The following is a 15,541-nucleotide window of genomic DNA, read 5'->3' as shown; positions in this document are numbered from 1 at the left end:
CTCCGCAGGGCGCATCTGGTTGGACAACCTCAACTGCGGAGGAAGTGAGAAGAGCGTTGCGGATTGCCCTTCGCGCGGCTGGGGAAATAGCGACTGCTCGCACGAGGAAGACGCTGGAGTGATCTGCAAGGATGAGCGCATCACTGGCTTCGTGGACTCCAACGTCATTGAGGTGGGGTCCACATGCGGGGAAGGGAGAGGGTCTGAGGCTGGTCTCCTGGGCTGGGATGCTCTTGGTGCTTTATACAGGAGGAATGTTGGCCTTTTCGAGGATCTGGGAGTCTTCAGAGATCGCAAGTTGAACATGAGCCAACAGGGTGATGAGGCAGGTTGAAAAGCCAATGTGATTCTAGACTGTATCAGTAGGACTTACTTAGGCGATGCCTCATAGTCTGAGGTTCTGTTGGTGGGTCCGTAGGTGACTGTGGAGCCCTCTTCTTGATCTGCATCTTCTCCCGCAGTGAGGGCATTGGTTTCCAGACGGAAGGCGGTCCTGGTCGGGGTTGGCTTGATGCACCTTCCTCTTGGCACACTTCTCCAGTGAATCATTTGCGCCACAGAGTTGTACCTCTGTTTGTAGTCCGTCTGTGCAATTTTCTTGCAGCAGCTGAGGAGATGGTCCATGGTTTCATCTGCTTCCTTGCACAGTCTGAGTTCTTCTTCTGATTTTTTGATCCTGGCCTTAATTGTATTTGTTCTGATGGCTTACTCCTGGGCTGCAAGAATCAGGCCTTCTTCTGTCTCCTTCTTCAGGGTTCCATTCATGAGCCATTACCAGGTCTTCTCCTCTTCAACTTTTCCTTCAATTTTGTCAAGGAACTGCCCATGCAAGGTTTTCCTGTGCCAGCTCTTAGCTCTGGTTTGGAGTGCAGTTTTTCTTCTTCCTCCTCCTCTTCCTCTTCCTCTCCTCCTCCTCCTCTTCTTCTTCCCCTTCCTCTCCCTCCTCCTTTTTCCTATCCTCCTCCTCTTCTTCTCTCCTCTTCTTCTTCTTCCTCTTCCTCTCCTCCTCCTCCTTGTCCTCCTCCTCTTCTTCTTCCTCTTCCTCTCCCTCCTTATCTTCTTTTTCCTCTCCTCCTCCACCTCTTCTCTCCTCCTCCTCTTCCTTCTTCTTCCTCTCCCTCTTCCTCCTCTTCTTCTTCCTCTCCTCCTCCTCTTCTTCTTCCTCTCCTCCTCCTCCTCTTCCTCTCCCTCTTCCTCCTCCTCTTCTTCCTCTCCTACTCCTCTTCTTCTTCCTCTCCCCCTCCTCCTCTTCTTCTTCCTCTCCTCCTCTTCCTCTTCTTCTCTCCTCCTCCTCTTCTTCCTCTTCTTCCTCTCCCCCTCCTCCTCTTCTTCTTCCTCTCCCCCTCCTCCTCTTCTTCTTCATCTCCTCCTCTCCCTCTTCCTCCTCTTCTTCTTCCTCTCCCTCCCCCTCTTCTTTTTCCTCTCCTCCTCCTCTTCTTCTCTCCTCCTCCTCTTCCTTCTTCTTCCTCTCCTCCTCCTCCTCTCCCTCTTCCTCCTCTTCTTCTTCCTCTCCTCCTCCTCCTCTTCTCTCCTCCTCCTCTTCATTCTTCTTCCTCTCCCTCTTCCTCCTCTTCTTCCTCTCCCCCTCCTCCTCTTCTTCTTCCTCTCCTCCTCCTCCTCCTCCTCCTCCTCCTCCTCTCTTCCTCCTCTTCTTCTTCCTCTCCTCCTCTTCCTCTTCTTCTCTCCTCCTCTTCTTCCTCCTCTTCCTCTCCCCCCTCCTCCTTCTTCTTATGGCCTTACAGCGTGAAAAACTCACAGCAACCCAGTGATTCTGGCCATGAAAGCCTTCAGCAACTAAAAGCAGTTTAATATAAAAGCATCAGCATACAATTTAAAATATGCAAATATGCAAACATTAAAACGGGACTAAATATAAACATTATTTTTTAAAAAATCCCAGTTAAAAACCATTAAAACATGTTCAGAGTTAAAGACCTCCGCAGTGTAAACACTCTGTGCTGTTATTAGTCGATTGGTGCAAATGGCTGGCAGTCAGAAAGTTGCCAAATTTTCAAGACCCCAACACTGGGCTAAGAGGACCCCATTTGGAGTCAGGACCCACTGTTTACAAAGCCCTGGACTAGAGGACTCTCCCGGTCCTGACTCTAGTGCTTTTATTAGGTTTACACACGGCTCATTTCTCTTTGGTGCGGGGAAGAAGGGCTCTCTGGTTCAGGTGAGCCCCTCACCTGCCTTGTATTTGTGTGTGTGTGTGTGCATTTGTTGGGCAGCTGGTAGGATTATTCTCTTTCGAATCCCACCACCGCCTTCTCCTGTGGCACTGAATTCCACAGGTTAACGATGCCTCATGCAAAGAACCCTTGAGCCCATTTATGGTTGACTAAGCGTCATCCGCAAGAGCAGCAATTAGCAGCCTAATGAGATCATTCTACCCGCTGCTGCTGAAGATTTTCCTTGAGCGACTCAGTTCCACAGGCATCCATCCATCCTCTGCGACGGCCAACCGCCTTTCCACAAACATGAGAAGCAAATTGGGCCCCCCCAACACAGCCCCCGTTTGGGAAGCGGGCTTGTTTACAAGGAAGCCGCGCAGATTTTCCCGAGTCTGGAAAGAGGCTGGAAGCCTTCCTCGGATGACGGAGGGAAGGAAGGAATGTTGTGGGCGGCCTGACTCTGCGGCAGGAGGAAGTGCCCCCCCCTTCCCAAGCCAGCTGCAGGCCAGCCATCTCCCCAAAGAGCACGCACGGCCAACTGGCCGGCTGGCTGGGAAGATGATGGGCGGGGGCCCCAGGCCGGGCTCTGCAGCATTGCTTCCCAGGGAAAGGCCAGGCCGGGGGCAGCAAGGGAAGCCCCTTCCTCACAGCCCACAGCCAGACCCCAGGTATTGTGTTTCCCTCCCAAGAGAGGTGATGCAAACCTCCAGTTGTAATTGAATTCACATTGGCTGCTGCTTCAACTCCTGTCTCTCCCAGAATGAAAGGACTGGCCCAGTTTGGAATCGTAGTACGGCAAACTTGTGGTAGGATCAGGACCAAGCAATAGAGGAGGCTGTGCAACCCACTCAGTTTCCATTGTGATTCTTTCAAAATTAGGCCCTTACTGGGTCTTGAGCCACTGGATCAGAGGCAGTCTTGGCCCCTGTATACATTGTTCCCTCGCTACTTCGCAGTTCACTTTTTGCAGACTCACTGTTTGTCAGATTCTGGCAGACCACCAAAGGCACTGTTCAGTCTGCCTGCTTTGACTAATCTCCTGCCTCCTATCTATTTGCTCATTAAGTTTTGCATCTGGGCCAGGTGCCGAGTTGTTTTCAAGCCCCAAATCCTGGGAACCCTCTGGTAGCAATTCAGGGAGTACACCATCATCCCCACACCCTTCAGGGACATTCTCATAGGAAACTACACTTTGCACAGAGGTCTCCTGGTCCTCCATTGATTGGAAAACAACCCTTTATTGAAGATAGTTAAAAAGCAGCAAGTAAAAAGCACTTTAAAGAAATAGGTAAATCCAATTAGTTAAGAAGATAAGCAGGAGCAAAAATAGACTAGGGTAAAGTTCAGCAAAGTCCATAACAACAAAGTCCACACTTCTCTAATATAATTCAGCAAACCAGGAAACATTAATCCAAGGCATGAATAGGCATTCATACAATCCAAGAATCCAAATCGCGAAACAAGAAATACTTAGACAAGAATCTTCCCAGCAAGGCTTCCATGAACAAGAATGAGAACGTCCCTTGATTCCAAATGATGCTTCATCTGACTATATTTCCCATACTTAGAACTTTTATCCCCTCGTTAAGCTATCCCCAGCACTCAGAAATTGGTTTTGTTTTAATTGAGATTCTCTTATCTTTTTCTATTGGATTCTGGCAGACCGCCAAAGGCACTGTTCGATCAGCCTGTTTTGACCAATCTCCTGCCTCCTATCTATTTGCTCATTAAGTTTTGCAACTGGCCCAGGTCCCCAGTTGTTTTCAAGCCCCAAATCCTGTGAACTCTCTGGTAGCAATTCAAGGAGTACACCATCATCCCCACACCCTTCAAGGACATTTTCACACTTTGCACAGGGGTCTCCTGGTCCTTCTCGGCATCAGTATCATTGGCCAAACCATTGCCATCTTGAAATTCATTGGCATCACTTCCCACATCCAAAGCATCCTGATCCTGAAACACAATCACAGGATGAATTCCAACAGAGCCTGTTGTCCTTAGACGCCTTCCTGATCGAATTGCCAGCATGTCTTAATCTACTCACATGCCTGTTTTTGAATCGCTAGATAAGCAGAAGCTAGGGCTGACGGCAGGAGCTCACCCCGACTCACGGCTTGAACTGCCAGTCTTCTGATTGGCAAGATTTTCTGCAGCTGGCAGTTTAACCCGCCGTGCTAATGGCAGGGTTGGCTTAAATACGCTTAAAGCACCAGATCTCAAGTGGGGTCAGCCCTGGTTAGGACTTGGATGAGGACTTGAGACTGTGAATTTGAATTCCAACAGGTTTGATCATTACCCTCTCCTTCCCTCCCTGCAGACGGAACAGAACCAGCTGGAGGAGGTGCGCCTGCGCCCAGTGGTGTCGCACGCCAAGCGCCCGCTCCCAGTGGCCGAAGGCATCGTGGAGGTGCGCCACCGCAATGCCTGGGCCCAGATCTGCGACGAGAACTGGGGCAGCCGGAACAGCCGTGTCGTCTGCGGCATGCTGGGTTTCCCGGCGGAGAAGAAGGTCAACCGCAACTTCTATAAGTGAGTCGGGGGATGCGCAGATGTGGCAGTGTGGAGAGCCAGAGTGGGTATGTGGGAGTAATTTGGGGGGGGGGGGGGGAGTCTGGTTTTCATTACCTTTTTAGTTGCTTTGAGTGTCTTCCCCTTGCATTTCTCTCAGGGCTGCTGCAGCATTGCAAAGACCTAAAAGGGTAGCCGTTTCAGAGGCGGGAAAACCAATCTGCAGACCCTTGGCAGCTATTGGCCTAGAGAGCCGCTCTTTGAGTTTAGAGCCCGCCCTTTCTCCCAGGGAAAGGATCTCCATTTTAGAATCTTCCCCTGCCTTTTCAGTCGAAAGGAAGAATTCAGATGTGCTGGTGACCAGATCAGGGTAGCTCTGAGAAACCATTGCAAGTACTATTGAGCTATTAATGTTGAGTTATAGCTTATTGAGTTATAGAAGATAGCTATTGAGTTTATAGAGAAATTATAGATAGATAGATTAATAGTGTCTAGATCTAGGGAAGTCCTGCTCCCCATGCTCTATTCCGCTTTGGTTAGACCACTTTACCTGGAATATTGTGTCCAGTTCTGGGCACCACAATTGAAGAGAGATATTGACTCTAAGCTGGAATGTGTCCAGAGGAAGGCGACTCAAATGATCAAGAGTCTGGAGAATAAGCCCTATGAGGAGTGGCTTAAGGAGCTGGGAATGTTTAGCCTGAAGAAGCGAAGGCTGAGAGGAGACATGATAGCCATGTATAAATATGTGAGAGGAAGCCACAGGGAGGAGGAGGGAGCAAGCTGGAGACTAGGACACAATGGAGCAATGGTTTCAAACTAGAAGAGAGGAGATTCCAACTGAACATTAGGAAGAACTTCCTGACTGTGAGAGCCGTTCAGCAGTGGAACTCTCTGCCCCGGAGTGTGGTGGAGGCTCCTTCTTTGGAAGCTTTTAAACAGAGGCTGGATGGCCATCTGTCAGGGGTGATTTGAATGCAATATTCCTGCTTCTTGGCAAAATGGGGTTGGACTGGATGGCCCAGGAGGCCTCTTCCAACTCTTTGATTCTATGATTCCAATAGAGAAGCTATTGAGAAAGTATTGAGTTTATTGAGAAATAACTATTGAGTTAGATAGATAGTATTGAGCCTTTGCCTCCAAAGCTAACTTTGAGCAATAGATAGGGAAAAAACGGCTTTTTTCTGACCATTGGAGCTCAGGGTTAAGGTAAGGGATTCCAGAATTCTTTTTACCTTTTGGAGGAAGGGAAAACTCATCTCTATGCTTTTGACTGTTTGTAACTTTGATAAGCTGTGCCAAGTCTGCAGGGACTTTGGAAACAAATACTTTGTTTGGGGTTCCATACCTGAAGTGGACTCAGTTACTGAGAAAATTTGAGCTTCCAAAGAAAGATCCCAGCGGTCCGCTCAGACAAAGAATCATAGAATCCTAGAATCCTAGAGTTGGAAGAGACCTCATGGGCCATCCAGTCCAACCCCATTCTGCCAAGAAGCAGGAATATTGCATTCAAATCACCCCTGACAGATGGCCATCCAGCCTCTGCTTAAAAGCTTCCAAAGAAGGAGCCTCCACCACACTCCGGGGCAGAGAGTTCCACTGCTGAACGGCTCTCACAGTCAGGAAGTTCTTTCTCATGTTCAGATGGAATCTCCTCTCTTGTAGTTTGAAGCCATTGTTCCATTGCGTCCTAGTCTCCAAGGAAGCAGAAAACAAGCTTGGTCCCTCCTCCCTGTGGCTTCCTCTCACATATTTATACATGGCTATCATATCTCCTCTCATCCTTCTCTTCTTCAGGCTAAACATGCCCAGTTCCCTAAGCCGCTCCTCATAGGGCTTGTTCTCCAGACCCTTGATCATTTGAGTCGCCCTCCTCTGGACACATTCCAGCTTGTCAATATCTCTCTTGAATTGTTGTGCCCAGAATTGCACACAATATTCCAGGTGTGGTCTAACGAAGAGAGAGAGCAGCACATCGCAGTTTTATTTTTAAGGCGTCTGGGTGTGACGGCACAAGGAACATTAGGAAGAACTTCCTGAGTGTACAAGCTGTTCAGGAGTGGAACTCTCTGCCTCGGAGTCTGGTGGAAGCTCCTTCCTTGTAAGCTTTTAAACAGAGGATGGATGACCATCTGTCAGGGGTGCTTTGAGGATGGTTTTCCTGCCTGGCAGGGGGTTGGACTACATGGCCCATGTGGTCTCTTCCAAGTCTGTTATTCTATGATTCTATGAAACGATGTTGATGTGGAGGGGTGAGGAGTGAGTGGGCTTGGAGTGCATGCTTAGCAAAGTTGTCCTGAAGTGAGCAAGCCGTCTTGGAAAGGAGTGTGTCCGGTGCCTCAGTCGGTGCAAGATTTGGAAACTCAAGTGAGCAGGGTCATTAATGGCAAAGCCCATCGTTCCCGGTTGCTCACCACCACCATCACCATCACCAAAACTCTGCCCTGAAGAGGCTGTTGCCTTTCCTTCGCAGGCGATTCAAGCGAGCGGCCAAGGCGGCCCCCCGAGGCCCGAGCAAGGACAGGAGGAGGAGGCGCCCGCTGCCCCCAAAGCCCCCCAAGAGGTAACGGGCCGGCCAACGGTCCAGGCGGTTGCCCTGGGCAACTCTCAGCTGGCACCGTAGCCACCAAGGCCCGGCCACGCTCCTGCCCGCATCCCCAAGATCGGGCTGAGCCCCCCCCCCCCCCCCCCCCCCCCGTTTGGCTGGATTGATCCCTCGTGCCTCATCCGGCTGGATTTGTTGGCTATGAATCCAACCATAGGATGCAGGAGACAGAGAACCTCATCCCCAAACTGGCCCCACATGCATGCTCACCCTTTCTCACTTCATGCCTCCATCCAAAGGGATGGCTAGCTGTCTCACCAATGGGCCGGCCCCATTGGTCTGGAGGGCATGAGGTTCATTTGGGAAAAGGGTACCAGGGGAAGGGGCTTGGCTTCAGCAGCTTGCTTGGAAGGGTGGGAGTGGGCTTCCTGCAGCTGACGGATGGTAATTGTTTTCAAGTGCAGGCCAAGGTCTTTAGGCACTGCACCCAGTGTGCCAAACACCACCCGGACCTCCTTGACTGGCTTGTGACAGAGTCTTTGCAGTTCAATCTTTAAATCCTCATATTGTGTCAGCTTTTCCAGTTGCTTCTCGTCAATTCTGTCGCCTGGGATTGCAACATCAACAATCCACGCTTGTTTTTCCCCCAACAATCATGAGGTCAGAAGTATTGTGCTCCAAAACTCTGTCAGTCTGAATTCAGAAGTCCCACAGGAGTTTGACGTTTGTAGGCAGACATGTTATTCAATGTGCAAACTGCTGACATTATTATTATTATTATTATTATTATTATTATTATTATTAGCCGTCCCCTCCCACACATTGCTGTGGCCCACATGGGGATTCTGTGTGGGAGGTTTGGCTCAATTCTATCGTTGGTGGGGTTTAGAATGCTCTTTGATTGTAGGTGAACTATAAATCTCAGCAACTACAACTCCCAAGTGACAAAATCAAATTTTTTTGAGTGAAGGACATACATTAAGCTGTTAGGTGTCTTGTGTCCAAATTTGGTGTCAATTCATCCAGTGGTTTTTGAGTTCTGTTAATCCCACAAACTAACATTACATTTTTATTTATATAGATTATTATTATTATTATTATTTTACTTACACAAAACCACAGTATGTCACAGCAAATGAGATCTCTATGCTGGATTTCGTATCACAACATCACAATTCGACCCCTTCCCAAGCGTCTAGGACTGTGTGATGTATTTCCGAATAATGCGTGCAGATCCAAGTCAGGTGGCCTTTTGCAGTTGACAGATCGTGATTTTGTCCATGTTTATTGTTTCCAAATGCCGGCTGAGATCTTTTCGCATGGCACCCAGTGTGCCCATCACCACTGGGACCACCTGGACTGGTTTATGCCAGAGCCTTTGCCATTCGATTTTGAGGTCCTGATAATTGCTGAGTTTTTCCTGTTGTTTTTCCTCAATGCGACTCTCACCCGGAATGGCGACATCAATAATCCAGATTTTTTTTCTTTTCCACAATCGTGATGTTTGGTTGTGATCCCCAGGTTGTGCCCGTCAGCTTTCGTATGATATTGTTTCTAGCACCCACTTTTTGCTTGATATTCAGGCAGTGCTTCTTGTAGGTCAGAGCATGGTCCAGAGTGACTCCCAGGTATTTGGATGCGCTGCAATGCTCCAGTGGGATTCCTCCCTAGGTGATCCTCAGAGCTCAAGATGCTTGTCTGTTCTGAAGGTGAAAAGCACACGTCTGTGTTTTAGATGGATTGGGAATCAGCTGGTTTTTCCTGTAATAGGCAGCAAGAGCACCTAAAACTACAGAGAGTTTCTGTTCCACCATTTCAAACCTCCCTGCTTGGGTGGTGATGGCACGATCGTCAGCGTAGATGAAACTCCCTGTCCCTTCTGGAAGTCGCTGGTCATTTGTGTAAATGCTAAACATGGATGGGGCAAGCATGCTCCCCTGAGGCAGGACATTCTTCCCTTTGCACCTTCTGCTTCTCTGGCCCAGAAGGAGTGTTACATAGTGTTATTGTTATTATTAATATTTAATCCAATTTTTTCTCCCTGAAAAAGAGACCTGAACGTTTTTGTCCCCCGGAAGCAATGCGTACGAGTACAATCTCAACCGTGCTGCTCCTCCCAAAAGACTTTCCCATTCGCTTGAAACCCCCTAACCCAGTGTTTCTCAACCTGGGGGTCGGGACCCCTGAGGGGGTCGCAAAGGGGTGTCAGAGGGGTCGCCAAAGACCATCAGAAAACACAGCATTTTCTGATGGTCATGGGGATTCCATGTGGGAGGTTTGACCCAATTCTATCGTTGGTGGAGTTCAGAATGTTCTTTGATTGTAATGAACTGTAAATCCCAGCAACTACAACTCCCAAAAGTCAAGGTCTATTTTCCCCAGGCTCCACCAGTGTTCACATTTGCGCATATTGAGTATTTGTGCCAAGTTCAGTCCAGATCCACCATTGCTTGAGTCCACAGTGCTCTCTGGATATAGGTGAACTACAACTCCCAAAATCAAGGTCAATACCCACCAAACCCTTCCGGTGTTTTCCGTTGGTCATGGGAGTTCTGTGTGCCAAGTTTGGTTCAATTCCATCGTTGGTGGAGTTCAGAATGCTCTTTGATTGTAGGTGCACTATAAATCCCAGCAATTAGAACTCCCAAATGTCAAGGTCTATTTTCCCCAAACTCCACCGGTATTCACATTGGGGCATATTGTGTATTTGCACCAAGTTTGGTCCAGATCCATCATTGTTTGAGTCCACAGTGCTCTCTGAATGTAGGTGAACAACAACTCCCAAACTCAAGGTCAATGCCCACCAAACCCTTCCGGTGTTTTCCGTTGGTCATGGGAGTTCTGTGTGGCAAATTAGGTTCAAATCAATTGCTGGTGCAGTTCAGAATGCTCTTTGATTATAGGTGAACTATAAATCCCAGCAACTACAACTCCCAAATTCCAAAATCAATCCTCCCCCAACCCCACTAGCATTTACATGTAGGTGCATTGGGTATTTGTGCCCAGTTTGGTCCAGTGAATGAAAATACATCTTGCATATCTGATATTTACATTGTGATTTATAGCAGTAGTAAAATGACTGTTATGAAGTAGCAACAAACACAATGTTCTGGTTGGGGGTCACCACCACATGAGGGACTGGATTAAGGGGTCACGGCATTAGGAAGGTTGAGAACCACTGCCCTAACCCATTGCTCCCCAGCCCCTGCCCCTTGGGAGCTGAGCCTTTGCAGGGAGGGAGCAATGGCTGTGTCCAGAGCTTAATTGGCCCTTGGATCAAAGAGCAGCCCCCCTCCCAGCCCTTCTTGCGTTTCCCCCCAAAAGGGAACCCCAGGATGCTCATAACAGAGGAGGCCCCTCTCTGGCAAGGGGGCAAAGAGAGGTCCAAGGGGCATGAATAGGATGGGAGGGGGCAGGCCACAGCCAAGAGCCTCAGAATTCTTGGGAGCAGAATTCAAAACGATCTTGACAGATTAGAGAGATGAATGGCCAAAACTAACAAAATGAAGTTCAACAGGGACAAATGCAAGATACTCCACTTTGGCAGGAAAAACGAAATGCAAAGATACAGAATGGGGGACGATGAGGCCTGGCTCGAGAGCAGGACGTGTGAAAAAGATCTTGGAGTCCTCATGGACAGCAAGTTAAACATGAGCCAGGAATGTGATGTGGTGGCAAAAAAGCCAATGGGATTTTGGCCTGCATCAATAGGAGCCTAGTGGCTAGATCTAAGGAAGCAATGCTACCCCTCTATTCTGCTTTGGTTAGACCACATCTGGAATACTGTGTCCAATGCTGGGCACCACAATTCAAGAGAGATATTGACAAGCTGGAATTTGTCCAGAGGAGGGCGACAAGGGTCTGGAGAACAAGCCCTATGAGGAGCGGCTTAAGGAGCTGGGCATGTTTAGCCTGAAGAAAAGAAGGCTGAGAGGAGATATGATAGCCATGTCTAAATATGTGAGAGGAAGCCACAGGGAGGAGGAGGGAGCAAGCTTGTTTTCTGCTTCCCTGGAGACTAGGACGCAATGGAGCCATGGCTTCAAACTACAAGAGAGGAGATTCCATCTGAACACGAGGAAGAACTTCCTGACTGTGAGAGCCGTTCAGCAGTGGAACTCTCTGCCCCGGAGTGTGGTGGAGGCTCCTTCTTTGGAAGCTTTTAAGCAGAGGCTGGATGGCCATCTGTCAGGGGTGCTTTGAATGCAATATTCATGCTTCTTGGCAGAATGGAGTTGGACTGGATGATGGCCCAGGAGGTCTCTTCCAACTCTTTGATTCTATGATTCTATGATTCCCTGGAGACTAGGACGCAATGGAACAATGGCTTCAAACTACAAGAGAGGAGATTCCATCTGAACATTAGGAAGAACTTCCTGACTGTGAGAGCCGTTCAGCAGTGGAACTCTCTGCCCCGGAGTGTGGTGGAGGCTCCTTCTTTGGAAGCTTTTAAAGAGAGGCTGGATGGCCATCTGTCAGGGGTGCTTTGAATGCAATATTCCTGCTTCTTTGCAGAATGGGATTGGACTGGGTGGCCCAGGAGGTCTCTTCCAACTCTTTGATTCTATGATTCTATGATTCTATGATTCCCTGGAGACTAGGACGCAATAGAACAATGGCTTCAAACTACAAGAGAGGAGATTCCATCTGAACATTAGGAAGAACTTCCTGACTGTGAGAGCCGTTCAGCAGTGGAACTCTCTGCCCCAGAGTGTGGTGGAGGCTCCTTCTTTGGAAGCTTTTAAAGAGAGGCTGGATGGCCATCTGTCAGGGGTGCTTTGAATGCAATATTCCTGCTTCTTGGCAGAATGGGATTGGACTGGATGGCCCAGGAGGTCTCTTCCAACTCTTTGATTCTATGATTCTATGATTCTATGATTCCCTGGAGACTAGGACGCAATGGAACAATGGCTTCAAACTACAAGAGAGGAGATTCCATCTGAACACGAGGAAGAACTTCCTGACTGTGAGAGCCGTTCAGCAGTGGAACTCTCTGCCCCGGAGTGTGGTGGAGGCTTCTTCTTTGTTTGGCTGGATGGCCATCTGTCAGGGGTGCTTTGAATGCAATATTCCTGCTTCTTGGCAGAATGGGATTGGACTGGATGGCCCATGAGGTCTCTTCCAACTCTAGGATTCTATAACTTCCTGATTGTGAGAGCCGTTCAGCAGTGGAACTCTCTGCCCCGGAGTGTGGTGGAGGCTCCTTCTTTGGAAGCTTTTAAGCAGAGGCTGGATGGCCATCTGTCAGGGGTGATTTGAATGCAATATTCCTGCTTCTTGGCAGAATGGGGTTGGACTGGATGGCCCAGGCGGTCTCTTCCAACTCTTTGATTCTATGATTCTATGACTAGGCAAGCCCCGGGCAGGAAAAGCCGTGCCAAATCCATGCCAAGGGAACCCTGAATTTCCCGGCTTCTGCAGATGACTCTTTTCCTCTGCTCCACGAGAAGAAGCCGGCTGAGAGGCAGGAGGAAGAGGGAAGGAGGCAGTGTGGGTGGGGAGACAAAGCCCCCAGTGTCTTCTGCCTTGGGCTCCATGTGCTTTGGAAGCAAGCCGGGTTTTCCAGAGCATGCAACAGCAGCGGCACATGGCAAGGCAGCCTTGGCACCTAGGGACTGCCACGCGGGCATCTCTCTCTCGCTCTGACCGTCTGGGCACTGTCCTCAATTGGCGGTGCCTCGGCTCCCGTTCCTTTTCCTCCCACGCATGAAACCCTTTGGAGGATCGGGGCTGGGATCAGTTAGGGTGGCACAGCTATTTATTTATCGTGTCATCCGCAACCAGAAAATTGTACCACATTTCTAACAGAACAAAACAAACAAACAGATAAAAAAAAACACAAATTTTGCAAACTTGGTAGCTGATTAGATGTCCTTTGACCAGTATCTGGCCCCTTGGAGTGCCTCTGGTGTTGCCGCAAGAAGGTCCTCCCTTGTGCATCATGTGGCAGGGCTCAGGTTGCATTGCAGCAGGTGGTCAGTGGTTTGCTCTTCTCCGCACTCGCATGTCGAGGATTCCACTTTGTAGCCCCATTTCTGAAGGTTGGCTCTGCATCTTGTGGTGCCTGAGCGCAGTCTGTTCAGCGCCTTCCAAGTCGCCCCGTCTTCTGTGTGCCCAGGGGGGGAGTCTCTCATCTGGTATCAGTTCTTGGTTTGAGCCTGCCACTTTTGGACTCTCGCTTGCTGGGGTGTTCCAGCGAGTGTCTCTGTAGATCTTAGAAAACTATTTCTAGATTTAAGTCATTAACGAGCTGGCTGATACCCAAACAGGGGATGAGCTGGAGATGTCTCTGCCTTGGTCCTTTCACTATTGGCTGCTACTTCCCGGCGGATGTCAGGTGGTGCGATACCGGCTAAACAGTGTAATTTCTCCAGTGGTGGAGGGCGCAGACACCCCGTGATAATGCGACATGTCTCATTAAGAGCCACATCCACAGTTTTAGTGTGGTGAGATGTGTTCCACGCTGGGCATGCATACTCAGCAGCAGAGTAGCATAGCGCAAGGGCAGATGTCTTCACTGTGTCTGGTTGTGATCCCCAGGTTGTGCCAGTCAGCTTTCGTATGATATTGTTTCTAGCCCCCACTTTTTGCTTGATGTTCAGGCAGTGCTTCTTGTAGGTCAGAGCATGGTCCAGAGTGACTCCCAGGGATTTGGGTGCGCTGCAATGCTCCAGTGGGATTCCTTCCCAGGTCATAATCCTCAGAGCTCGGGATGCTTGTCTGTTCTTAAGGTGAAAGGCACATGTCTGTGTTTTAGATGGGTTAGGGATCAGCTGGTTTTCCCTGTAATAAGCAGTTAGAGCACCCAGAGCTTTGGAGAGCTTCTGTGGCACAGCTGAAAGAGGGAGAGGGAGCCACCCTCCCAAAATACCAGAGATGGATGGGCAACCAACCAAGCCCTCCATCAGCAGCAGCTCTCCTTCCTTGGAGGAAGATGTCCCTTCTGAGGTCCGTTCCATCTATGATTCCATGATACTCCTCAGGGATGCTTCTTTTCGTACTTTTAATGAAGGCCACGCCTACAAAATCAAGTGTACTCACTGCCCAGCTGATGCAGGTTGGCTTACTTACTTACTTAGGCGATCCCTCGTTGTCCGAGTAGGATAATCTTCCAGGGTGGGTCCATAGGTGACTGTGGAGCCTGCATCTTCTCCCACAATGAGGACATTGGTTTCCAGGTAGAAGGTGGTCTTGGTTGGGGTTGGCTTGACATGCTTTCCTCTTGGCACGTTTCTCTTTCACCCTCCATTCGTGCCTCTTGAAATTCTGCAGTACTGCTGGTCACAGCTGACCTCCAGTTGGAGCGCTCAAGGGCCAGGGCTTTCCCGTTCTCAGTGTCTATGTCAGAGTTTTTAAGGTTGGCTTTGAGCCCATCTTTCAATCTCAGCAGGTTGGCACAGCTGGTGGAGTAAGAGGGAGCCGGAGGGAGAGGGCGTTTCTCTCTCTTCCCAAAATACCAGTCTAGGGATGGGCAACAAGACCCTCCAGCAGTGGTCACCAGACCACGTTCAGCTACAGCTAGCAAGGCTGTTCTGGTCAAAGTGGGCCAAGGTCCAGTCCAGGGATGCCTCTTTTCTGACTCACATGCCCATCCACTCCCAACTAAGATCCAGAGAAATGCTGGACCACTCTCACAACCACCATGTCAGACTACACAGAGAAGCCATTGACATCCACAAGCATGTGGACAGTTTCAACAGAAAGGAAGAGACCATGAAAATGAACAAAATCTGGCCACCAGTATTAAAAAACTCTAAAATTACAACAGCAAAACAGCAGAGAGGAAACAACCAGGCACATCTTAACACCTCTCAACAAAAGATTTTCCCAGGCTCAGCCAGGCCTTCAAATGCTAATGAAGGTGGTCAGTTGAAACATTCACACCTAGCTCCAGCAGAGAAGAGCTCTTTGCCCCACCCCAGCCATTCCACAGATATATACACCCATTGTCCTAATTCCAACAGACCTCACTACCTCTGAGGATGCTTGCCATAGATGCAGGCGAAACGTCAGGAGAAAATGCCTCTAGAACATGGCCCTATAGCCCGAAAAAACCTACAAGAACCTAAGATCCAGAGCCTTGCGCCCACACGGACGCCAGCTATGCACCTTCCCAATGACCTTGAATCGGACCCTTTCTCATCATTTATTTAAAACATTTAACCAGGGGAGCATTTGCACAGTTAAAACTTGTGCACCAGCTGCGCACGTACCTTGGGAAGTCTGACTTGGCCACGGTAGTCCATGCTCTGGTTACATCCCTATAGACTACTGCAGCACTCTCTATGTGGGGTTGCCACAAGAGAGGGTCTTC

At 49.2% G+C, this 15,541-nt stretch overlaps 1 protein-coding gene across 2 annotated transcripts in view; it reads left to right on the top strand.

Moving 5' to 3' along the window:
• The window catches only part of LOXL3 (lysyl oxidase like 3), a 52,895-nt gene that overhangs the window by 16,592 nt on the left and 20,762 nt on the right, over positions 1-15,541 (top strand). For both annotated transcript variants that reach the window (XM_067468449.1, XM_067468450.1), the window contains exons 3-4: positions 9-172; positions 4,492-4,703. In XM_067468449.1, the coding sequence (XP_067324550.1) occupies positions 9-172; positions 4,492-4,703 (376 nt within the window). The remainder of the gene's footprint in view (positions 1-8; positions 173-4,491; positions 4,704-15,541) is intronic.

The sequence above is a fragment of the Anolis sagrei genome, chromosome 5, assembly GCF_037176765.1.
Source record: "Anolis sagrei isolate rAnoSag1 chromosome 5, rAnoSag1.mat, whole genome shotgun sequence".
NCBI lineage: Eukaryota > Metazoa > Chordata > Lepidosauria > Squamata > Dactyloidae > Anolis > Anolis sagrei.
This window is presented reverse-complemented; position numbering and strand designations above follow the sequence as displayed.